The sequence below is a fragment of the Rhea americana genome, unplaced genomic scaffold (genome assembly GCF_003343005.1).
Source record: "Rhea americana isolate MKP2758 unplaced genomic scaffold, rheAme1 scaffold_239, whole genome shotgun sequence".
Lineage (NCBI taxonomy): Eukaryota > Metazoa > Chordata > Aves > Rheiformes > Rheidae > Rhea > Rhea americana.
The window spans coordinates 1,187,594-1,213,309 of NW_028186356.1; the positions used below are offsets into that span (position 1 = coordinate 1,187,594).

The 25,716-nt window shown below is 46.7% G+C and overlaps 1 protein-coding gene across 1 annotated transcript; it reads right to left on the reverse strand.

Moving 5' to 3' along the window:
• Positions 1-10,755: 10,755 nt before the first annotated feature.
• Positions 10,756-25,716, reverse strand: IL23R (interleukin 23 receptor). Its single transcript, XM_085306346.1, has 14 exons — positions 25,659-25,716; positions 24,667-24,960; positions 24,189-24,312; positions 22,794-22,954; positions 22,264-22,409; positions 21,802-21,949; positions 21,103-21,185; positions 20,548-20,764; positions 19,490-19,687; positions 18,012-18,095; positions 14,547-14,597; positions 13,279-13,375; positions 11,784-11,874; positions 10,756-11,397 (listed from the first exon to the last, which is right to left on the reverse strand). Exons 1-14 carry the CDS (start codon positions 25,714-25,716, stop codon positions 10,756-10,758), a joined length of 2,394 nt encoding a protein of 797 aa, XP_085162472.1.

Genomic DNA, 25,716 nt, shown 5'->3' on the forward strand with positions numbered 1-25,716 from the left:
CCGCGGCACTCACCGGCCGGCGCGGGACCGGCGCCAGGAGCCTCCGGCATGTGCGCGGCGGCGGCGGCGACACCTGCCCGGGCCGGTCCGCGCTCCCTGCCGGGGCCCCTGCTCCGCTCCGCCCCGCCCAGGGACGCGGACACCCCGCGCTACACGCGGACACACCCCTTGCACACGGACACACTCACACCCCTTGCACACAAACACGCCTCCTCATGGCCACGCGCACGCACTGACTCCCCCCAACGCGCACACCCACGACACGGTGAGGCGGAGACACCCGCCCCGCACACACGCACGCACACGCACAAACACACTCCCACGCACGCTGCCCCACGGACACCYGTGCAAACAGCCACCACGCACGCACGCTCCGGTGCCAGGGGCACGCAGGTCCCAGGCCTCAGCCGTGCCCCGCTCCAGCGCTCCCGTACAGGCAAGAAAAGGGGAAAGCGAGCCCGAGCGTGAGAAAAGAAGGCGATTACCAGAAAAAGTCTGTGAAACCCAAGCTCCGAGCCTCACTGCCTGCCTGGCTCCCGGTAGATGGTAAAGAGCGAGCCACACTCAGGCAGCGAGAACGCGAGCGGCAGCACTACCGCGTCCGTCCTCGGTTACGGCCGCTGTCATTTTTAATCTTCGCGTTTTATTTTAACGCGATTTGGTTCTTGCTTTCTCTTATTTTCAACCATCGCTCCCACAAACTGCCACCATACTTAAAAGAATTGGTAACTAAAAAAGTACTTGTCACTATTGCTCCTTCTCTTTTGCGGAGCACTGATAACATTAACTTAATTCCCCTTCTGGCATTTTCCTGATGTGATTACTTTTCACTAGCTTGAAGTTTGGAGCAAAGGTGTTTTAGAGACAGACTTTTAAAAGAGCAATTAGAGAAAGCACAAAGTTTGCAGAGAAAATTATCTTTTGAACCTCCACTCCACTTTATCTCCCTTCCAGATGCCTAGGTAGCATCTGTATTTTTTTCTAAAGAGAAAAAAGTGCTGACAAAGTTCACTAAAGTGTCTTGCGTGAACCATGCTAGTCTGTACCCTATGAAACCCCAAATATCACCAGTTTCTTTTTAAGTGTGTATTCCCCCCCCCTCCCCGGTCTTCTTTTACTTCACACTTGCTACATTTTTCATATTTTCCAGTACTTCTGCCCAGCACAGACATGCCGTACATGCTCGTAGTAAAACCAAGGTTCATACCATTTCCTATGGAGCTCTTGTCAAGGCCCTGTGCACCGTCACAGAGTATACTTGCATTTTTGGAAGAATATGGCAACAGCCGTTGTATGATGYGCTCCACTGACATTAGTGAAACTTGACTGGTATTTTACTCATTGATGATACATTTAAAGGAAAATGCCCATCAGGTGACCAAAGTGATCAGAATTTGTTGTTGTGGTGACGGGAAACTATACTGAAAAAAATCAGTCTATTAATGATCATAATATGCAATGCTTTTTATTTGCTTTTTTTCTTATCTTTTTTGATATTTAACACAAAAACCTGCTTTTTTCTATGATTCTTTCTTCCCTGAATTGTGTTAAATAATGCGTGCATTTCCAAGAACTGTTCATGGACCAGCCCTTAATGTGTCAGATGTTGTATAAACCCTCTGCTTTTCTATCAGATGTCTAAACAAAATATTTGTAAGTATTCCTGTTATTTCAAGTGCTTCTGGATTCTACAATGGATCAGAAAGCTGTGCTTTCAGTCCCTTAGGCTAGTGAAGTAGTGTGCGTGCTAAGTGCTGTCTTAGGAACAGAGCCCTAAGTATTTTTTTCGCTGTATCTCTCTCAAGTCTGAATGAAGGCACAGTAGCACAGTGCTCCAGAGGAACATACACATTACTTACGAATCTTCAAGAAAAGTGGTATATTCCTTGCAATCCAATTCTCACCAAAACCTTCACCCTATACTTGAATGTAATAAAAGAGCCAAAGGACAAGGCCCTACTGGAAATGAAACTATCGAGTGCAGAGAGCAAGACCTGTGCCAACCTGTCTGTGTCATGAGAGCTTCTCAGAGCAAAAGATGATGTCAAGGAAAGTACAGAGTCATCAGTTCCCTGAGAGGAGATGACATGTGTGACTCTGAAAATGAAGCTTCGGAAAGTACCACCAGTAGACGACATAAGAATGTTTGGTGATCACACGTCAATCTTACGGCGAGTGTCTTTAATACAGCAGGAGTAGCTATAGATTGGTCAGGGAACTGAGAAAATGGTATCCTGACCAAAGAAAGAAGCTGTAACAAAATGCTGTTGTAGTCGTACCATAACCCCTTACYACTGGAGCAAAGTTGTGCCTTCTAAAATCCTCCACTGCTTGGTGCGAACAACAGCAGTGCTGTTCAGTACCTCGAAGCCCACACGATCAAATTCCCAATCTGTATCACAAAACCGAAAATGACAGATATACTGGAGCTTTTTGCGTATGCACTTCATGCTATACTAGCTACCTCGTGTGGAGCTTTCCTGTCTCTTAGGACAGGTCTTTCCTGCCAGTATCAAAGTCCAGTGATTACAGAAGCAGAGCAAGGAGTGCTCAAATGGGATATGAGAGAAAGGTGTGTGATATTACCACACCTTTTGGTCATTTCTGCAAAATTTTAATTGAGACATATCTGAAAGGAATTTCCATTGGTAGATATGTGTAGTGCATTGAGGTCAAGGCACTTTCTGCTTCACCCTACTCTTCTAATGCAATGAGTCCTCGGATCAGTAAAAACAGTGAGTGAAAACTATGGACTGTCCTTATATATAGGGAAAATAAAGTGCATGTAAATTACAATAAAATCTGAATGTACACTATCATTGCAATTCATGGTCAAGTTCTAGAGGTGAAAGGTGAAATAATTTATCCAGGATAAACGTACACATAAAAGGAGACTTCTAAAGCTAAACAAAACAAAACAGAAGACTTAGGAATGGCTTATTCAGCCATTGCCTCTCTTGGTTTAAAGGAAGAAATTTGCTGTTAAAAAAAATATAAGAAATTTCAAATGCTAAAAAGCTGCTTCTTTTCCAAATGACAATTTCAATGAGAATTATGAAAAGTTGAAGATGATGATGAAAGAAGACTGGAGCCTGGCTAGAAAACAGCCACATGCTAATATTAAAAATATTACTGAAGAAAACAGAATTCAAGCTCGAAAGTGAAATCAGCAGTCGCAGACCTTACATTCTGTGGTTACTTCAAGTCATAGATCTGGAAATAACCATGAGAAAGAGTAATTGTGAAGGAATGGTAGTGAGTCATCAACAGAGAAATGGTAAACGAAGAGTGACAAATCACTGGTGTTAATTACTGAATACTTAAAATATGAAATAGAATGCAAATTTTTCCAAAAATTCTACTGTGCTGTCTTCAATGTTTGGTCAGGAAGGAGAAATGATTGCTTATTTAATGTATTTCCATGGTGGCATTCTCTGAGTTCTTGATTTTACATTGCCTAGTGTGGTTAAAAGCCTTTGCAGTAGTGTTTGTATGCCCATTCTTCAAAACGTTTCCCACAAAATACTTTTCTTTAGTTTTTGTTCAATGTGATTTCCTTTTTTGTTGTATTCACACAATTTTTTTCCKGCCTGCTCAGAGGTTCCCAAAGGCTAACAAAAATCAGAGGCTCCAGACTGGCCTCTCTTGCCCCAAAGGAGGGTCACTCCTTCCAGCCTGTTCATCATTACGATTTTTTTTTAACTTTCTTTGTCTATTTCTCAATTTGTTACTCTGTTTTCGGTGATGAAATGCTAGAGAGAGGACAATATTCTAGATCTGGTTGTTCTGGGACCTATACAGACAAAGATGTGTGGCAGTTGTGCACTGTTAGATCTCAGTCCGTGCAGTGAGTGCTGTGCTGGTCGTACTGTCAAAAATGTGGTAATGTTTCATTGCAAATTCCTATTTACTCTGTGTTTAAAGATGCTGCCAGCCTCCCTCGTCGATGACTTTCTCTGCAGCAGCGCTGCTGGAGCACAACAGATGAGAACCTCTCCAGTTCCTCCATGCAAAGGCCGAGCTCAGCTGAGCTCTCTGGTTTCACAGGCCAGGAAGGAGGGAAAGACGTTTCTCAACAGCAAGACAGCTGATAACTTTGTGGACAGAGGGAAATGGATACATGAGCAGCATCAACACCCCGCGCAGCAGCATTTCCCCATCAGCAAAGCCAGGTGCAGTAGCTCAGAGAAGGTGGTGTTAATGCAGTGTTGAATATAGGAATCAACAAAAACAAGTTGCAGCCTTTCATATTGTTATTTGGAGTTATGATTAGCATAGTGGTTCGGGCATATCACAGACTGGAAGAAGTGGAGTTTTCCTTTAGAGTCTCATTTCAGCCAGTTTCATCCATATCCCAGCCTCTCCTTTCTTCATTAAGCCTCCTGACCAGCTCTCCTGACTGGCCTCCAAATCTGCATATTAGCAATATGTTTCTGCAGTCTCTTCATTTAAATGCCGTTATCCAGCAAACTTTTACCAGATCTTTCTTTCAAGGTACCATTCAGGGATCTATTTTCTGGCAGCAGCTCCAGCCTGTGCAGTTCCCATCCTTGTGACAGAGGCTGCCTGCTTTGGTCCTATGGCCTTTCCACTGGGCTGACACCAGTTGCATGGTGGTTCAGAGCAGGGAACCGACTGGCTGAAAAAGAATCATTAACATTTTTTTTTGTCTTTTTTTGCCAGCTAATATTTTAGCCTGACCTCTTCTGTGCTCCGATTTATGAGGAGGGCTGGACTCATGTCAGCACAGTGGAAGAGGCAGAAGTGCTAAATATGGTGAAGGAGACACAACTGCTCAGGCTGGCAAACACAGCACTGTGCTGAATGTCAAACCAAGGCCTGAACCGCACACAACCTGGTTTCCAGGAATCAGGCTTGGTCTATTCGTTTTGGCTGCCTTTCCTGCTGCCGTTTTCTTTAGCTTACTGTTCAGTGACTTCCAGCTCTCAGATGGGCACTTCCAGGAAAGCAGGACAGTGGAGTTCTGGTCCGCTGCGCTACAGCAACACTGAACAAAGCATTATAATCCTAAGTACGATAGCAAGAGAGTGGGTAATGATTTATTGCATATTTGGGTTTCTTCAATACTCCAGATAGTCTCTGCACTGAGTGTATTAGTTTTATATCCTTCTTACTGCCAGTGATTATATTCAATTTGTGTTTATCCAACGAAACCAAACCAATTACATAGTTCTGTAAATACAGTTGCTCTGACTTAGCTCCTGAGTCCACAACGGAACTAAGTAAAACTGAATTCATTTTGGGAATATGACTTCAMCAGTGTGATTCTTGACAATCATATGAAAGATGTAGGATATATACCATTATCCTGCATCTTTTAAGAAGTTAAGAATTGTTTGTTTGTTTTTTTAATATTCCTGCAGCAAGATTTTTCTTCTTTTTCAAGGAAAGACTTGGTTAGTTTTGTAAATAGCAGTCTTGAATTCCAGGTTTTATAGTTTGCTTTATTCTCAATGCCTTTAATGTTTGCTTCGATCTTTTATCTTAATCCCACTCCCATTATTTTACAAGGGGTATTTTCATGGGAATTGACTTTGTGAAGCTAACATTCAATGAAGCCAGTAAAGGTGCAAAACCACAGCCTGACTTCTCACATCCTCTTCTATGAAATGCAAGTTTAGTTTCAGTCTCTGCTGTTGTGCTCAGTCCTTCCACCCTTTGAATAACTACTCATCTTCCCTCTTAAAGAAGTAATTCTCTCAAAGGCTAACAAAAATCAGAGGCTTTACCAAATAGCAAAGGCTAACAAAAATCAGAGGCTATAACATAGCATAATTTTTAGTGAATATTCATATTTTCATTGTGCTACCATTTCACCTGCTCTGTCATTTTTCACTTGCTTTGTTCTCAGGCTGACTTTGCTGATCTAAGCATTTTTTGCTGCTTTGCTTGTATGTGTTGGTCACAACCTGGGCTTTGATCTTATCATCTCTGCATTCAGAAATCCCCAGAGTTCTACTTCGCAAAACTTTAGTGAAGGTTTTTAATCCAATTTTAATCCCTGCAGCATATTTACCTGTCCCTACATCTATTCCACAATTTGCTGATAACCAAATGTTTATAGATCTTTCAGCACAGCCTGGCAAATGTATGTACAGAATAACACCAAGTAGTACAAGATTGCTCACTCAATTATCTTCATATCCTTGTATTGTTCCTACTATTGGATGTTACACAGTGCTTTTGGACTGTAGATCCTGAAGCTCTACCAGAAAAAGTAATTATTAGTATGCTGGCTCAGCAGATAGAGAAACTGTGGCAAAGTGACTTGTTGAAGGTTACGTGGCCAATTGGTGGCTGAACTGAAACTAAAACCAAGTTCTCCTGTGCTTCATATGCTAAATCAGTCTGCCATCTCCTACAGAAGGCATAGTATGGTGGCTGGACAGCTGCATAACTGATGTAGAATTGTAACTAGTGCTGCATATGTAACACATGAATGGTTAATCAAATTTCAAACAAAGTTTTTGAAGGGGAAGATTAACAAGTCACGAAGAGACGGTGCCTCTGGCTAATCTTTTCTGTGTTTAGGATTTGCACTGGCACAAGATCATGCCTGATATACCTTATACTGATGTGATAAGCTGGAGATAAGAGCTAGCACTGAATGACTTTGCTGTTCTCAGAGCCCATGTCAGCTTTGAAGGCACTACTTCCAATTTCTTGTTATTTTTTAATTTGTTTTCTCTTAGTGCTTATATAAAAAGAGTCTTTTTACTGAGGTTATGTTAGACCTGTGAACAGTAATGAGAAACAGCATCACTGTGCATCTTTGTGGGTCAAGAGTTACTGCGCTTTGACGTGTAATTGAATTTAATTTAGTTGAGTGGCCAATTGATACAGCTTGTGCTAATATTCCTGTTACTGAGCTGGGGTATATGAATTCTGTGTGTGCCTCTGACTTCCTCTGGCTCAGGGACAGTGGTCCCAGATTAAGGGATGTGGGGTCACCACCTTTGGGCATCCAAAAAGACAGTGCACTGGGCAAAGCTCTCCCACACTGTATTTTGCACTGAYTGATTTCTCATCAGGCTCATCAGGCATGAAGTGAAAATCTCGTTATAAAATAATTGCAGATTTCACTGCATGTGATAATGTACAGAGGAGTTTGCAGTCTCATGCACATTGAGTGATAGTTGCATGTGAGATCAATGTGTTTTGGTGCATGTTATCTGTGGATAGAAGCTTTAGTCAGCCTGTACATCTTTCTGTACATAAAGCCCCTGTTACAATTAAGTTGAAGATCCCATGAAACTCGTAGTCAAACTGATAAATAACCTGGCACTGATAAATCATTGGCACAAGATGTGGCTACCCACAGTATAACCACATTTTTTAAAAAAAGTTTATAAAATGCTAAAATCGAGAGTTGGAGAACATGAAATATTGAGGGAAGAAGTGAACCCCAAGATGTTAAAATAAATGTACTAAGAATGACATCATGGCTTGATTCAAAACAGTGGACTACCCATATGTTCAAGACTTGCTTACACACATCTAGTTCAATTCCCATCACTTGGGAATAAGCTGGGTTAAGTCACTGAATACTGCCTGTGATGGAAAGAAGGCACAGACCTGATACAAAGGCTTTTTAAGGTCAAATCTGGGAAAGATGAAAGGCAGGGGCAAAGAGCACATCCAGCAAGTACAATTTGAAATTGAGAACACAATGTAGCATTGTGGGATTGGAGTGGTCTTGAAATCTTACTTTTGTCACACGCCTGTCAATTCACACATCAATCCGCTTCATTGCCAGGCAGGAGGAACATCACAAGTATCTTTTCCAGAGCAAAGTGGTCATCTCTTTGGGGAGATAAAAATATAAATGGCTTAGAAAGAAGGGAGAGAGGGGCTGTACTGTATGTTTGTGTCCTTCTTCCATTTTCCCCTAGTAACCTATCCATATTTACCAACTGCATTGATTTACCTATGTAAAGAAGAAAGATTTCATTCAGCCCCAGTGAAATCAATGGAGGTTTTGCTGCTGATTAAGAAAGGATGCCCTGTGAGAGGGGGCCCTGCACTATCGTCATGTAACAGGAAAGAAATTATCCTGCTGTTTGCAAAGATGTTTACAGTTATCCATCCTAGATTGATTTAACATGGCTGGAAATTCAAGCTTCAACCAGCAGGTACTTGAAATGTTAGATCATGCTCTCAGTCTTGTCTTTTTGAAAGGTCAAGCATTTCCATGCAGCAATAAACCTCCCATATGTTCTGATAGTTCTGGCAAATACAGGCAGCTCAAGTCTCAGGATGTGCACTTCAAAAAAAAAAAAAAAAAATCCTTCCACCTCTCACATTTTGGCTGCTGATAGTACGTGGCTGTTCTTTTACAATTTCCTTCCTGCACAGCAGCAATCACTAATTTTAGACTGGCTTACACATAAGAGTAACATTGCAGGCTTGGAAACAGTTTGCTGCTTATAGAGAACAAACCTATCACATCTTAACAGGTAACTTACTACTCTGTAAAGTTAAGTGACAGATGGCACGTATCTTGAATTATTAAAAGGAAAAAGTACAACACACAACTATTTTAGTTGTTGGCATCTAGGAGAAAATGACAGAACTGATCAATTTATGCAACAGCTGTTAGAAAATATCTGTATTTTCCATATTGTATGCTTAGAAAAAAAGCATACAATCCCTAGCAAAATTTGGAAGAAAGATTATAATCTCCAAGTTTATACTGAAAAAATATAGTRAGAATAAAGTGGGTAATTCTAGATAGCCAATTACAGATAACTCATTTACACTAGCTTTGTGGGTTTTAAGTCTTACAAAAAATTATTGAGTCTTGCTCCTACTATTGTACAGATTTTCAACTGGTAACATGTAGTCAGATGAGCCTATTTCCTTTTCATGTGGTGATGATTAATCATTGTTACAAAATATGTTCCCTACAACACATACAGCCAATTCAGTTRCACAGAACTGTATACAATATACAAACTCCTTGCTGAGCAGAAGTCACACATACAGGTATATAGTTCAGARGTTCCTTTGTGCTACTAATTGTAAAAGGAGACTCAAACCTATAGACCAATATGAGCTTTAATGCAACTCCTCTTTCAGRGCACCTCCTGGACGTATTCAAGCATCCCATCCTGGACGTTAAAGGCGATGGGAGTCGCGGGCTCATTGCTGGATGCCAGGCGAGGAGGTAACATGYTGCTTGCGGCAGGTTGCTCAGGGGATCTGCAGCTGGCTCACTAAAGGTGTTCCTCCAGCAGAAGTTTTTCCATGCAGTTTYCACGCAGTGCTGCAGATCCCCTCACTAACTTTCCACATCAGGTGGAACAAATACACGTTTTATTTGTGATATTACTGTGGTGCCTGAGAGTCCGGCTCAGGGGCCACAGAAACGGGCTCATCACCACTGAAGGGGTGGCCCTGGGGTGGCTGGGCGGCCTGCRCCCTCCTGTGCTCTATGGCGAGCTCCCTGGGACAGCTGTGCAGTAAGGGCTGTGCGGTACTGCATTCGTATTCCCTTACCTCATCTTCCTGCAGCTCCAGAATACAAAAAGCCGGCCTTTGCTCTAACCAACGAGGTGGGAAGAAAGGACGGGTAGAACAAACATTATGGAGAGCATTCTTCAATAGGATGCTCAGACATTTTACAGAGTATAGTAAACCTCTTCCATGCTTATATTCCTTAAAAACATTTTAGGTTGTTTCCTCAAAAAAAAGTTTAGATTTCTTAAGTTAAATAAGTACTAGACATGTAATCCAACCTCTCACATTTCCAGTGAGTTAGTGAGTTTCTGGGTGCTTCAGGAACATTTGACGAGACCACCTTTAATGTCCTGGGCAGGCTTTTAAACGGTAAGATTTCAAGAGCACTCAGCAGGAAAAAGAATCGTGTATTGCATTATCTGGTTTTCAAATAAACCCAGGTCCCTGGCATGTGCCTAAGAAATACTGTTCCTCTGTGCCATGCCCCACTTCACGCAGACCAGTCAAGCTGAAACTCTGACAGGCTGATATGATATGAGGTGTGAGAAGACGATAAATCTTCAACCCAAAATGAAGAATCTGTCCTGTGGCAAATTTAGACAGATATTTTAAGTCAACAAGATAGACAACACGATGAAGGCTTGTTCTTGTCTGATGTATTTTTTATTACTGAATGGAAGGGAAAATGAAATTTGATTACTTTGTCATACAGCGGAGATTTCTTTCCATGTTCTTGGCATCCACATCTGCTGTATGATATCTAAATAATTTTCAGTGTAGTGTCTGTTCATTGTAAGGGACCCCAAGATATTTTACACACATCAGTCAAAATATCTAAGAGATCATTTTATCCATCTCTAAATGAAATCAGCTCCAGGCATGAAATGTTGCAAATATTTAACAAGAGAATGATTTAGAATAATAATTGGTGCATAATATATATTGTAAAAATCACCTGCTGTGTATTTCAGTTCTTATAGGAATCCAAATTTACATTCTTATGCTTGTGAGAATATGAGCTAAGTTCACAGAATCACAGAATAGTTGAGGTTGGAAGGGACCTCTGGAGACCATCTAGTCCAGCCYGCCTGCAAAAGCAGGGTCACCCAAGTTTAAAATTTCAAACCATTAATGATTTACTGGCCAAAGTGTTTCACTCATCCAAAATTATTTGGAGTCAAATAAGAAGGTGCAATTCCAATTCTGAGGTTTGTTCCAGCTCTGATGTTGCAAATCTCAAAGGGTGATATGTRGTCATAAAATAACACTTTTTTATCACAATTGTAAGTTTTCGCAAAATAATCTTCCAATGCTTTGTGGAAAACAGATCTTTATATCCATAGATTCTTCATTCATTGTTCTCAAGCAAGAGACCAACTCATCTGGGACCAACGTTTGTTCTTGAGCATTTTCACTRGACAGTGTGTTTTCCCACTGGTTTTCCAAAAGGGTATTTTGTTCTTCCTGTGTGGAGTCAAATGCATTACTTTGCCCACTTCTATTGTTATTTAAAATTAGATTAATCTTTTCCAGCAGAAAAGCATGCTGCTCTGTTCCTTCAGCATTCCACAAGTAAGTAATGGGACTCGTATAATCCCTGAAGAAAACATTAGTCTCTGGTTCTGGAGCCAGTGTGTGGGACTGTGTTTGGTAAATGTTGGCAGCTACATATCCCAGTGGGTTCCCATCAGAAAGCTGAGGCTTGTAGTCACTGATCAGTTCAGTGGCTGTGCCGCTGGCCGGCACGGAGCTCTGCAGGCACGCCGCCTTCTCAGGGACTGCTTTGCTGTGTTTCTTTCTGATATCCACAATCGTGTATTCCTCATGCACCAACATCTCCTCTATTTCTGTAATTGTGGGATCACTGTTATCCAAGAATGGTTCACTGAAGCTGTTACATGTGAATTCACTCTTTTCCTAGAAAAAAATAACAATTGTAAAAGCAAACTGGCAGATCTGTGAGAGATATCATTAGAGTCTCACAAGGAAGAAGAGGGGTGGTGACAGCTCAGCTGGGCTCCCTTAGGTGAAACACCTTGTAAATGCCCAGCATTTGATTCCCCAGTCGGTGCCTAGTCCCCCAGCGCTGAGGCCGGTTCCCACCCAGCTCATTCTGATGCTCATTCTGGACCCAYGGCAGGATGCTGACCGTCACTGCCAGAAACCCCTTGGGCACAGGGAGAATTTTCCCACTTAGAGCCGGACATGTTTGTTGCAGCTCTTGGCATCCTGTTGTTTTTGTTTGTTTGTTAAATCTACATATAGGCAAGTGAAAACAAACTGGGACATAATGTTGCGATTACCTGGAATGACTTTATCACATTGCTGTTTTCCATGTGGGGAAAATCTTCAAGCAGCCACTTTGGCATTAGCGACATAATTATTGTGTTAATTCTTTACCAAAAAGAAAGAAAAAACCCACAATGTTAGTCCATTTTATTAGTCACTTACTTGCTTGTTCTGGGTGAAATAGTCCCCAGACAAGGAGAGAGCACAAAGTTTATGCACTGCTCATGGCCTTTGCAGATGGCTTGGAAGCCTCAGTTTACCCCCTCTTTGGGCAGCTTTCCCCATTCAAGCTTTGACCTACAGCCAGGAAATGCCTGATGCTTGCAGGAGTGACGAGAACAAGCCTAACTCACTGGCTGCTACTCACATGTCAGCAAGGTTTCTTACTCCCACATTTCAGCCTGCCCAGCTAAACTCAGGGAGCAACCTTGATTTTTCTACAATCTAAACTGTTGCAGAAATTATTTTTTTTTTTGCAAGAAATTTTAATTTGGCTAAGCTCTGCTGATGTTACAGTTCGTTGCTGTGTTCCTGAGAAAGTACATACTCTCTGCTCATGCTGAAATGCTCATGTTTCACAATTATGAGACTAGCATCCGGAAGTGAAAGAGATATCTTTCACTGATGGTGAGATGCCTCAGCATCCTCTAGCTCCAGGTCTTCTCCACTCTATTTCTTGTTCTATCAGGAACATCCAACAGCCAGCCTCACAGAGGTAATCATTTCCTATGGATTCATATCAGTAACAGAAATGGTTGAATCAATATTCCAGGTAAATGGAAAATAAAAATAAAAGGAAATCATTTGTCATGCACAAGCCGTTGTTCTGCAAGGTCCAAGGCCTCCAGTGGCGGTGCAACGGGCAGGTAGGTCGCTGAGGAGGTGGCATCTGTGCAGGTCACATGGCTGGGGACAGCCTCCCTTTGACCTGGCCACCACCAAGAACTGCTGCTGCCTGGGCTGCTGCTGGTGGCACCCCCCAGGCTAAAGCTGGGGACCTGCTCTGGCAGTGAGAAAGTGGGGGAGAACACCCCTTGGAGAGAGGGTGCCTTGTGAACTAGGTATGAGGCAGTCTTTGGTAAAAATAACTATGTTAATGTTCTCCCTTTTTAGTTTTTCTCTTGCACTTTCCAACATCTGCCTGTCTCTCAGGGTCCAAATGTGAGGGGTTGATCAACAAACTTACCCAGAGAGAAGTTCCTCTCATGATTTAAAGGTAAGTTAATGATCTCTAGTATGATAATTACCTAAAGAAGTTTAAGTTTTTCCTCTTTGCTTTTTACTCCCTGATATCCATATAATAATATATCACATATTCCTAAGTCTGGCCTTTACAGAGGAATKATTGTTATGTTTTGTTCTTCAGATCGTATAGAAGACGCCTTTTGACATAGCAATATGATTAATGGGTTGTACTGAAAAGGACTAGTTTCTTTAATTCATTTTAGGCTATTATGGAAGAAAGTAATTTGTTGGAAATTAGGAAAAAAACTGTGAAGAAAGCAATACCTCTTTCTAGCTGACCTTTTAAACATCAGAATTACGAAAACAATTGATAATATGATCACACTGACACCCAGCCCCAAAAAAACTCCAATGTCATCATCTGAAAAAGGATAAAAAAGGAAAAGGTTAATTAGGTAGTCTTCATTTTCAGAAAGACATTTTTAATAGGCCAAATCTTCACTCATAAATGCAAGTAATTTTACATACATGAATGTTCATGCTGAACTCCAAGAGTCTCCTTGCACATCTGTTGGTGTTGCTGTATACTTACATTTGTAAACCTAATACCTTAATGAACAAACAACATTTATCTAAAAGTGAAGGTCACACATGCCCCTGGACGAGGCCCTGGACGGGGGTCTGTGCTGGCCAGCCATGCCTTACAGCCAGTAGCACTGGTGGCAAGCCCTGCTCCACTGGCTTACCCAGTCTTATAGCRATCTACGCAGTCGAGATCTTTGAAAAAGTAGTCATTAGTGCTTAATTTGGCCACTTGCTTCACGGTTAACGAGACAAAGCAATAACAAAACCAAAACCAAAACCATTGTCCCATGCATAGCTTATACTCCGAGCCTTCGTGATGGCGGCAGGCGCCAACAGCCTGCCCGGTTTTTGGCACGCTGCTGCCTATTTGCCTCTCTGACCTGTTGGACATACTGCCACGCACACAGGATTTTTCAGTCAAGTAATTCTAAGAAGTGTGGTTATGTATTTAACCATTTCCTATGTAGTATCAGCTTCCAGAAATGCTTAAGTGTATTCTTAAGTTTACATTGGTTTTGCTTTTAAAGACTGAAGCAAATAATAACATTATCTTTACCAGAAGATAGGCAAACCAGAAGCATAACTGAAATTAGAGCTATACGGGAACGTTTAAATGAGTCTGTAGCTCAGACTGCGAGGTGAAAAAGGCTGAGCCAATATAGCTRCCTATGTGATCAGAAAACACTATCGTATATTTTCTTTGGTTTCTTATCTCTTATTTGTTGTAATGTACATTTTATTATATGTCTCTTAAGATATCAAAACTTAAAGATAAAAATTATGCAGGTTCCACCAACAATGAGAGTACTGCAGCCTTTCTTGTCCTGTAGCTCATTTCCTAGTCAAGTAGAACATTGCTTTTCTGCCTCTGATCTCTCCAAAGCATAATGGACAGATCTTCCCCGTAATTAAATCACCAGACACTGCAGTCCCTGCTCTGGCTRAAGCTGCTGCTGCTGGTCAAGAAGGAACTCTTGCTTACCAAGTGTGAAATATTGTCTTCTTACCGTAGGAAATCTGACTGTAGGTGCTGTCCAGGAACTGTTCCTCTGGAAAGACTTAAGCCGAGAGAGCAAAAAAAAGCCTGTAACTTCCTTTAGAGAACATACAGCAGGTAGAGTAGAAGCTATTGGTTATCTTTATTTTGTTACTATTACTTAGAAATAAATAATGATATAATGAGAAAAATAAAGCCCCCTAAAGAAATTAGTAACTCCAGATATTAACTAGATTCCACAAAATCTATTCTCAGTGTTATCATAAAACTAAATGTTGATGAAACCATGACATAAATTATGAAAAACCTCCCTCCCCTGAGTACTTGGAACAAAAATTTAKTTTCCTTGACTAATCATGGGTCATTTTGCAAGAGCACCTATGGATTATTTCCCAAAGTGTCCAAACCCCACAAGACTGAATTTTCCAGTAATGTCATTTTCTCTGACTGGCTGAGCTAAAAGGGAATATATGCAACTAAAGTGTCCGCATGGCAAGAAGCCTATTTTTGCTAAAATAAGCAGCAAGCTCTCTTTCCTGGTTATATAAAGTAATTCCCTTGGTGTGCCCCTGCTCTTACAGAAAAGGCCCTGGGTCAAGGATGGTCTTTCAGTGAGGCCAGGTTTTGCACTGATCCTGTAGAAAACAAAGACTTTAGTAGAGGCATCCTTGCAAATACAGCTTACAGTGGCAGCAACCTAGCAAATTGCTAATACCGGAATATTTGGGAAGGAAAGAGTTGCAAATGCAACTTTAGAATTACAATGATCGAAATACTTTACGAAAAACCACAGCTGCATGCCTGAAAGCTCCTCCATATTCCTGACTGATTGTTTTGGGAAAAATATTGTTACTTCCTATAAACCCCTCTCTGTTCCCAGTAGTGAGCCTTTGCCAGCAGGACAGGAATGAAAAGCGTGGCCCTCGCAGAATGGTGCCATCATGTGGCTCAAACCGTAACATCTGTGCAGGGACGTGCACTGCGGCTAACCAAAAACTGCTGCTGCCAACAGTCAGTGAATCTGCTTGTCTGGGCCTTCCCCGAGGCCACCTCTCACCCTGCTCCCGAGGGATGGATCTGTTCTGTTCGGTGGTCAAAGGCGGTAAAAAAGCATTGCTCCCATGGCACCATGGGCACTGCTCACCCTGCGGGATGTGAGAGGATAGCAAGGTCCTACAGAACTGTTTGCTCCAGCAGCAGATGGCCGAGTATTTTTAAGCAGGATGCCTGAGTATTTTTAAGCAGACAATTGGTATTAATAAGAATAGCAGATAGTGTCATAGTCTACAAACAATCACARAGCTTAAAGCTGGCTGCGACAACTGAGACTGTCCAGCATAATGTTCTCTACAGCACAAGCTGCCTGACTTCAGCCACTGATCTCTGCAACAGATGTAATAATCTGTGAGTTTAGATAGCTTCAGATGAAAATGAGTGAAAAACTTYTGGAATTCACAGGGCTTTAAGGAGTATAAGAGCAGCTTTCAAAACACAGAGCTTAGTTAAATGTGGAAAATGTGGAAACTGGGAACTGAACAGAAATGAGCACCATCCCAGAGCTGTTTTGTGCCAAAGGAGAATGGCCTTCATTTCTTCATACAGCTATTCACAAGTCATCTTTGTCACTGTTTTCTGAGGCCAAATGTAGTTTATTCCTCTCTGAAGTGCTCTGCCTATCCAGTATTGTAGATGAGAATATGTGCCAATATCAGTGTGCCCCAGTGTCAAATTACATTTCATGGCACTAGTCTTTGACCTGAACTGACTGGGTAATGCTACAGCTGCTTTAGCCAAACCTGTAACACAATTCCATGACAAAAAAAAAGTGGCTGAGTTGGAGGATTTTATTCTGGGTGTAAGATGTTGGTCATGCTAGTGCTTTTGAAGCATTTTAAACCTCTTGTCACAAGTATGAGCTTCATCATTGCCTTTCCATGCCAGGCCTACCCTGATCTAGAAASCTAGATCCTACCTAAACCCCACCAGGACCCAGAAACCAGACAGAGAACCCAGGTCTTTCTGGGGCCTGCTCCTCTGAGGTGTTTTGGCTAATGGCTAACTGTCAAGGTTATAGGATCCTCCCTTTGACACACCTAGCCCTTCCCCCTTCAGCACAGCTCTAGTACCAAGGCTTAGGCCTTGGATTCTGTTTCAGGACCAGGACTCAAATTAGGCATCCTGTCACCAGAGCTGAAGGTGCCTAAACCCAGATCTCCCCTTTGACTGCCACTCTGAAAAYTGTCTATTTGTCTTTGAGGAGAACAGTAAACAGCCAGAGCTAACAGACAGCCCTTAACAGCCAAGGATCAACTGACCGGGAATATTTACTGGATGTTGTTTCCATTGCTTGGAAAAAATAGAATAACCACCACACTCAAAACTAAGAAAGCTCCTAGCCAGAAAGACAGAGACAGTTTGTCATAGAGGAAGTATGTGAACAGCTTCAAATAATATATTCACACCACCGAGACAGTGATTTTGTGAACTAATAATATCCTAAGGTGCTATCGTTGCCTGCAGCTACAGTGGGCTCTGGGAGAGAAAAGGTGCTGTAAATCTGTTCCTGGGGAACACATGCCATTGTCATTAACCTCATGTCAGAGAGTTTCTCTGTTCATCCAGACAATCGGACTGGGATGTGGTGGGCACCCTGTGCAGAGTCCACACCTGCGCAGGTTTTCTCTGCAGTGTGGTGTCCATGGAAGAGGTATTGTGGTGCTGGGAGGTGTCCTTAGCACTCASAGGCTTTGAGCTGTAAAGGGCTTGACCTGGTTTACCTAGGCAAGGGCCAACAGCAGGATGAAACAGTTCAATAATCTCAGTACGCCCAGCTCTTGAGGACTATAAAAGCTAATGCATATAGTGCCCTGCAAAGTGCAGGACATGCCTTCCAGGTGATCAAGGTAGATGCTGGAAGTGATGCATAGTCCTTATTTTCCTTTTTAACTTGGCCCATGCAACATCCTATCTAAAATAGCTTCCAGAACTGAAGCGTGCCTCRTTCTTGCTCTAGAAAAGAAAGTTAYGCTTTTCCTGCTCTCTGAAAAAAAAATATGTCGTGTTTTCTTRTAAGATTTTTTTGCCAAATGTGACAAAGAAGCAGCAACTTGATCTTTTCAGTACAAACGGGAGACTGATGACTCAATTGGTATATTTTGTAGAGCGAATCTCATGTTCATCAGAGATCTTTGTGCAGGAACAACAAAGCATATCAACTGGAGAAGACTTTCATACAGATGTTTTGATAAAATCTGTTTTGACATGTCCTACAGTCAAGAGGTTTCCTTCTGGAGCCGTGCTTTTCTCTATGGTTCATGGCAGGCAGGAGAAAATTGGTAGATTTTACTTCTTTGTTTCTACATCTAAAAATCTCTACAAAACTAGCAAACTGTGGGAATATCAAAAATGTAGCAGTAAGCTGAACTCTGCAGCCTCCCCACAGCAAGCAGCCATTTCTCCACACCACTGTGCTTACCTTGGCCAGAGCACGGTTTGCTTACACCATCTGGGTAGACTGCGTATACCGACACATTGATATGGCTTCCCGCTGCTGCCTCTTCTGGAAAGAAGCAACATTTACTTTTAAAATGTGTTTGCAAACTGCCATTTGTGCTATAGATTATCTCAAGCACATTTTAAAGGAGCAGTGAAAGGAARGGGAAGTCCAGGGGAAGCTGTGGTGGGGCGGGAGAGCTCTCCAGTTGCAGATGGAGGACAAGCTTGCTGCGCTCCTTTCCTCTGTCTGGAAAATCAGCAATGCCAAAGCGGCCGCAGCGCTGGTCTCAGGGGCTGTGGGGTGCTGGTGCTCCCCAGCGCCTGCCCGCAGGGGGTCCCTGCAGGTCACTGTGGTGGGTCTACGTGAGGCACGTTGCACTCGCAGAGCAGCACAGGGTGCTGCGGAGGTGCTGGGACGTGGCCAGGCTTCGCCGTGAGCATTAGTGAGTTCATGTCCGTGCAGTGCTTTTGAGAGATAGTAATAAACAAAACTACAAACCCAGACTTCTAAACTAGCACTGATGAAGATGAACACTATGTCTGCTCAGAGGCTCTGAAGAAAAGCTGTTATATGGTGTATGGAATGGGAAAATTAAGTCTCACACTCTTGTGCCAGGTGTAAGGAAACTCCTTCCCCTGCCTGGCCTATCCTGCGGCCAGGACTCATGGGACTTGTTGGTGGGTGCTTTACTTCGTGGGTCGCTGGTAATGTGACACCTATTCAGCAGCCAAACAAATATTTTGTGCCTAGTGCAGTTATTTTCCTATTTTAATTTGGCTCCATATCTTTCTTCTGTCAATACAGAGTCTTCTTGCAAACAGACCCGGCTAAGTCTCACTATAGACGGACTTGGAAGAGGGCTGTGCTATGTGCATTTAGCAAAAGCATATGTGAAAGAGCAAAAGCCTGGCCAATTAACAAGTACTAGGAAGCACCCAAAAGGCAACAAACACCTAAAATTAACATGTGAGGACCAGGAACTGAATGGGGCAGATGCTGAGAACTTTATGCTGCTGGACTCAAAAGCTGGGTCAGTAAGGACCTTGTCTCTTGGGACATTGTGGGGAGAGGAAACACACTAAGGCCACAGCCTTGCTGCATGGCGTAGTCTGCCTGCTCTCTCCATCCTTAAATGCACACAGGTATCTCTCCTGCACTCGCGCTGCCATGGGTCCAGCTTGGTTTCACGCCGTACCACCTCACTTGTCCTTTCCTTCTCCATCCCTTCTCTCCCGRGCAGCTTCCCGTGTGCGACCATGACCTGCTAACTGTTCTGGCATGTTTTGTATCATGTCCCTCCCTCATGTGCCCTAAGGGCTCTTCCCAGCCACAGGCTCTAAAACCAAGGGGGCAGCAGCTCAATTTCAAATGAAACTTTGGCTTTACAGTATTTTTTGGCTTTATAACACTTTTGGCCAACTGCACCAAACAGCAAAGGGACTCTTGGAATATCTTACCCTGGATGTATGCAAGTGTGTCCTCCTTTGGGACTTTCTTCCAAAAAAATCGGTGCTCCTGGCTATACCGAGCTGCAGACAGACACTCCAGGATGAACCACAGCAGGGGCTTTGTGCTGTGCCGCGGGTGCTGCCATGTCACGGCCACCTGGCTCTGATCCTCGCGCCGGACCTTCACGGCAGCAGGGGCTGGGAACTCTGCAAACATGAACCGCAGGAACGCTCTTACTKGGAGCAGAAGACTCAAAAAGGCCGGCTCCACGCCGACAAAAACTGAGTCTTCCCTGCAAGTATTTAAGAACTGAAAAAGRAAAAAGAAATTCTAGGACATGGAGATACACACACAAAAACACACACACRCGTYTGCATATATATACATGCATGCTTCAAAAGCACATGCTCAGCTTTGCAGTATCTCCTGTCTGAATGTTTTCTGTCTTTTTTACAAGAAGCATCTATGATTCTGATAAGTATGAAAAGTAGAGAATTTTTTTCCACCTTATTTACATTCTGAAGTTTCTTTTTACGCATATACGCCATTTGTCCTTGATTTGAGTGGGACTTTCCCCTCCCCTTGCTCAGTAAAAGAGACATTTTCAAAAATAGGAAAGTGTGGTTGTGGGGAAAACCACAGCTGTGGCACAGGGTACCCAAGATAGCCCAGCAGCTGCTTTCCCTCCTCATTTCAAGTCACTCTGTCGTCGCTGGGACGGTTTCTCCGGCAGGGGCAGCAGAAGCTAACCCGTGAGTGCCGAGCGTGCTGGAGGAGCGCAGAGCACCGTGCCGGCGATGCGCCCCAGCCCGGCCAGCCGGCACGGGCAGGACACCACTTTTTTTTAAACTCACTGCTGCAGTCTCCAGAGGCAAACACCTGAAACACGCAGCTGCGGATCATCTCTGGGGTGCTGCCCGGCCTTCCCTTGGGAAGGGGGAGCGGGCAGAGCTTTGCAGGGGCTTTTCCCTTGCTTTAAACCAATGCATGCATGAGCTAATTTTTTCTTCCTCCTCAATCCTGATCAAACTGATCTCCACCAAAACTGGTGTGTGGAAAATGCTACCTTCGTCCCTGGCGAGGTGGTGGGTGACGGCTACGCTGGCGGGGCCAGAGGCGCCCTTGGAGTTGTAGGCAGTCACGTACAGAGCGCGGATGCCCGGCGGCACCAGGAGGCGGCAGGCGGTGGTGGAGGCGTTGCAGAGGGCGAGTGCTGCTCCCCGGCTCTGCCCGGACACAGCGTAGCCCAGGATCCTCCCGCGGGCCGCACGGGGCGGCAGCGGCTGCGGACAGCGGAGACAAGCAGCCCCRTGGAGCCGGCGACGGGGCGGCAGCGTGCCGCGCGGCCTCTCTGCTGGCTTCTCCCCAGGGCCCCCCAGCCAGCAGCGCCCACGCTCGTCCCGCGGGGCTGCGAAAGCATCGCCTGGGCTGCGAGACCACCGCTGGCCTCGGCGCGCCCCAGGCTCTCGCCTTCGCCCTCGTCTCCCCGGCTTTGGCCAAAGCTGCTCGCTACGGCTGAAGCGCCGGCGGCATCGCTTTCCGCTTCCTCTTTGCTCCCGCTCGAGGCAGCAGCAATAGCGCCAGYGAGGACTTCGCCGGTGCCGCGACAGCAGGGCCGTACCTTGATCAAGACTGTCACCTCGTGGCTGCCGTTCGGGAAGGCCGGGCCCAGGCGCCGCCACACGTCGGGCACCGCAGCGGGGGCTGTTCTCRGAGAAAGCGCAGGAAATCCGCCTGCGGCTCCCGGCGTCGCACCCGGGGCGCCCCGAGCAGCCGGGACGCCTCGYGCGGGACCGGCAGCCGCTGCGGACCGCCGCTGTGCTGGTGGCCAGCTGTCTAACGCGCCAAGTTTTGCATTTCTCCCTTTCTGCTACTGACTGACGGGGCGGCAGCGGATTGCCGATACACAGTTTTACCGGTGGAAGAGGAAATGAAACTGAGAACAGCACTTTTTGTTGCCCAGGAGCCACGCCAGTAAGGGCCCGGCGGGGCTGGCGCAGAGCCGAGCAGGGCTGCGGGGGCGCGTGGTGCCTGGCTCTGCGCCCGCCTGCCCGTTCCCGCGCCGGCTCCATTCCCTCTCGCTGCATGGGGTGGCTGCCTTCGGGACGAAAGCTAGCTGCCCGAGGGTGGCTAAGCGCATCAGGTTCCTTTTTCTGTAAGGAAGTCCGCCTGCTCGCAAAGCCCCTCTGGCTCCTGGCCAGGTGCCGGGGCGCTGGGGCAGCCGCGGGGGTCCCGGCGCCCCGGATTGCCCCGGGGCGGTGTTTTCGGGCGCAGCTCCGCTGGGAAAGGCGAAAGGCAAGGAGAGGAGCRCTGCACTTACCCGCCTCGGGGGTGGTGTAGAGGAAGGGGCTGCTCCAGGCGCTCCAGGGGCTGCCRGCGGGGCTCAGCTGGCACCTCACCTGGAACTCGTAGCGGGTGTCGCTGTCCAGGGCGTAGTGCGTGCGGGGCCCCGGCCCCCCGGCCCGCACCTGCACCTGCAAGGGAAGCGGGGGCCGCGCTGAACCACCCCTGCCCCAGCAGCAGCGCTCCTGGAAGCGTCAGGCTGCGTTAACTGGCCTGGTGCTGTTAGCCATCCCGTGAGCAGGACAAATAGCCGGGTCGTTTTGCCTTGAGCCCTGACGCTCTCGTTGCACCTYGGTGCATGGGAGCCGCGCATGAGAAAGCGACTGCCCGTGCCCCGGGAGGGAGCAGCCGTGGCAGGGGCGCCCCGGCTCCCGTGGGCCGGCGCCAGCGGGCACGCCGGGCGCGGGAGCACCCCGTGGGATGGACAGGGCTGTCTCACGTGCCACGCCGGGGCTCCCGCTGCTCGGTATCGCTCCTCGCAGTGCACGTTCTCCTTCCGTGTCTGCTTCTTCCAGTGGATGATGGTGTCTGGAAGTGAGGCCTCCGTCGTCTCCACGCCGGTGATGACYGGGAGAGCAGGGATGACTGCAGGGAAGAGCAACACTGGTGAGCCCCCTTCTAGCCAGCCCCAAAGAGCAGCAGCAGTGTGCCGCTGCTCAGCACYGCTGCAATGCTCTGCAGGTTGGAGCAGAGCCGTTAGCCCTGCTCTGACGTGTAACTGGGTTTCAGAATTGAATAAACGTTATCTGCTCAAAAATCACAGTGCAGTGTTGCTGCCCGCTAGCAATAACTTAGTCCGAACTGGCTCTACAGCATCATTGCTGCTCGCTGCAAACGGCACAGGTAAAGCAAAGCTGGGGAGCTCCTCTGGGGCAGACCAGTGCAGCAAGCGCTCTGGCCGGCCCAGCTCACCTGCGCTGGGGCATTTACGCTTAATACTAGGAAATAAAATAAAAAAGCGGAGCGTACCTAGCCGCTGCAGGTCAAGGTGGTGCTGGGGCGAGCGGGCCGTGCCCAGCTCGTTGCTGGCCTGCAGCCACGCGGAGTAGCGGCTGCCGCCGCGCAGGGCGCTCAGCGGCACAGCGAGGGCCGGCCCCGCAGCAAACACAGCCTCCTCCTCCGTCTCCACGCTGCAAGCAAAGCACCCCGGTGAAAAAGCGAGCTAGAAAATTATTTTCTTTGGTTCATGACATGTCCATATAATATTTGCATTTTCTCTACAGAAAGGGAACTTTCTCAGCTATTTCTTGTTACAAAAGTCAAAATTTGAACATAGCTCCACCAGCTAAGCTTCTCAGGCATTCGGTTAATCATTCGTTCTCATGAAAACCTACACACTACTGGATTTAATGCATTAACTTCGATATTGAGTCAGATTAATTGTAAATGTCTTCTGTCACAGGGGCTTTGGCACGTGGCACAGCAGGAAGCGTCGTGGGCTGGGACGTGGAGGACACGGGCATGCAGAGCAAAGTGAGTATGGGGCCTGACGTGGGGGGGTTTATCTCCTGGCACAGACTTTCAGGAGGACTGGGAACCATTAGGTCCATATCCATAGCTACAGCCTTTCTGCACACTTTCAACAAACCTTTGAGCTTAGAGATAGTCAAAACATTTTGCAAAACATTTGCAAAAAATGCATTGTTATCACATGCTGTGGTTTCCAAGCTTGTCCCTCCTTGGGGGAAATAAAGCTTGCAAGATCAGTCCAATCTCTTTGGATGGGCCTCACTGTAAAACCTTTGTGAAATTTAAMGCACAATTTTGCAGTCGCGTTGCTAGCTGCAGGAAATTCCCGAGGTTCCTCTCCACTCCCTGCCCATGGGAGCTAATGCCTGTGGGAGAAAACTGCATGTTTTTGGGGGAAAAGCTTAGCTTTCCTGTCTTCAGCTTGTGCCCCAAGGAGCGCTCGCTCTCTGGTCTGGGCTCCTGCACACACACGTGGCCAGAGCAATGCAGAAATAGGTCAAGCCACTGTGTGGAAATCACCTTTCAATTTATGTCCTCGATTCTGGTTCAGTGTAAAGTTTGCTTGGAAATGAATAGTGCAGAGCCGACAGGATTCAGGATTGCTGACTGAAGTCCCAAACCCAGCCAAACTGGGGCAAACCGAGCGCCGGCACGTGTGCTCGCTCAGCACGCCAGACCCGAGGCAGGTGTTTCAGAAAGCGTAACTGGGACACGGGGCCCATTTCCAGGCACTCGAAGTAGAGCAGCCCCGTTTCCATCTCGGTCTGTGGCTGCCACTGCCCCGACCACACGTTTCGCCCCAGTTCTTCGGGTTACCAGGTCCCAGCGCTTGCCCCCAGCCTAACCTAGTTTTACCTCCCACGCCGGCAGCGCCTGCGCCGTGGGTCGGCTCACCTCCGCARGTGGAGGGCGTAGCGGGTGGGCAGGTGGGTGGGCTTGCCCGCGTCCCACGTGCACGCCAGCTGCTCCGAGTGCTCGTGCACGGCGCAGCTGAGGTTGCTCGGGCTCTCCGGCGGGTCTGCAAAGAGAGCAAGGCTGGCGGACAGGGCACCCTGGCTGCAGATGCAAATCCCGCACCYGGGAGCCCTGCACAAGGGAGGATGCGTTTGCAAAGCCAGGATGAGGACGAGCTTTGTGTCACAGCACGACGTGCTCTGGCTGAGCCAGCACYGTAGCTCAAGCTGTAGAGCACCAGAGAGGCTGCAAAAATCCCCCCACAAAGCTCCACATTGCTCAGTTTAAAAAAAATCACTTCAAAGCAACATCCCAATGTCCTGAAGTGTGATCACTGGCTGGAGAGCAGCGGTGTCCCACCGTCCCCGAGGGGCAGGGGTTGGGGAAGCGCCCCGTCCCCCCTGCRGCACCCACTTACACCCAGCCAGGACTTGGGTGCCGCACACCAGCTCCTTGTTTTTGCTGTTAGGACACCTGGCCACGCAGGTGATGATCCAGTTGGGCACGCGCAGGTCCTGCAGCTGGAGCTGGAAGGTGGTGCTGTTCACGGGACGCAGGACGCCGGCGGCTGGCGTGTAGTTGAGGAGGATGGAGTAGGCGGCCCGCTGGCAGCGGAGGGTGGAGAGGCAGTTTATGGAGATGTTGCCGCCCATGGGCACCACCGAAGCGGGCTCTATCCACACGTGTCCGGAGCACTTTATGATGGTGATGCCTGCGCCAACATTAGGAGGCTAAAATGTGGCTCTGGTCACATCTCCAAGCAGAAAAGACAATCCCAAAGYGAAAATGCTGCTTTGCACTGGCTAAATTATTTTTTTCCAGGTGCTGCATTGCCCACATCCCGCTGCTCCTGCTCGCGCCTGGTCTCCGGGTCTATCTCACGGGCAGGCGCCAGGGCTGGACACAGGGCCAGGGGCCATGGGGCCAGGCAGGTCACGCAGCGGCATGGGCACCCGTCCCTCCTCGCTTCCCCTCTGCACACAGGTAAATCCCCCCGCACCATCAGAAACAGCCCCTGCACGCGGTGACTCATCCCCGCAGATGGTGAAACTTGATGTTTCCTAACTCTAGCTTTTGCTCTGATGCTTAGATGACAGCAGAGGAAATAACCCGCAGTCTTGAGAGCCGGTGTGCTCCCGACCCCGTGGGCCGCGGAGGCGCAGGGCACCCTTTGCCATCAGATTACAGCCCGGCATATCGGGCTCCATCTGCCCTTCCTGGAAAGGGTGCAGCTGCCTTCGGGCCCCCGACAGCACGCGTGCAGCACGGTGTGCACGACAACGGCAGGCACAGAGAGGATTTTTGCAGCTGATAAAATCCCAGAGGGGCGTGCTGAGCTCTGGGGCATCTGCACYGGCTGTCACCAAGTGCAGCATCATGCCACGCAGAGGCTGCGCTGCGGCCACTTACCCCGAGGCAGAAAGCTGAGCAGGATGTGGAGCACCAGCACCACACCGGGTCCAGCCAT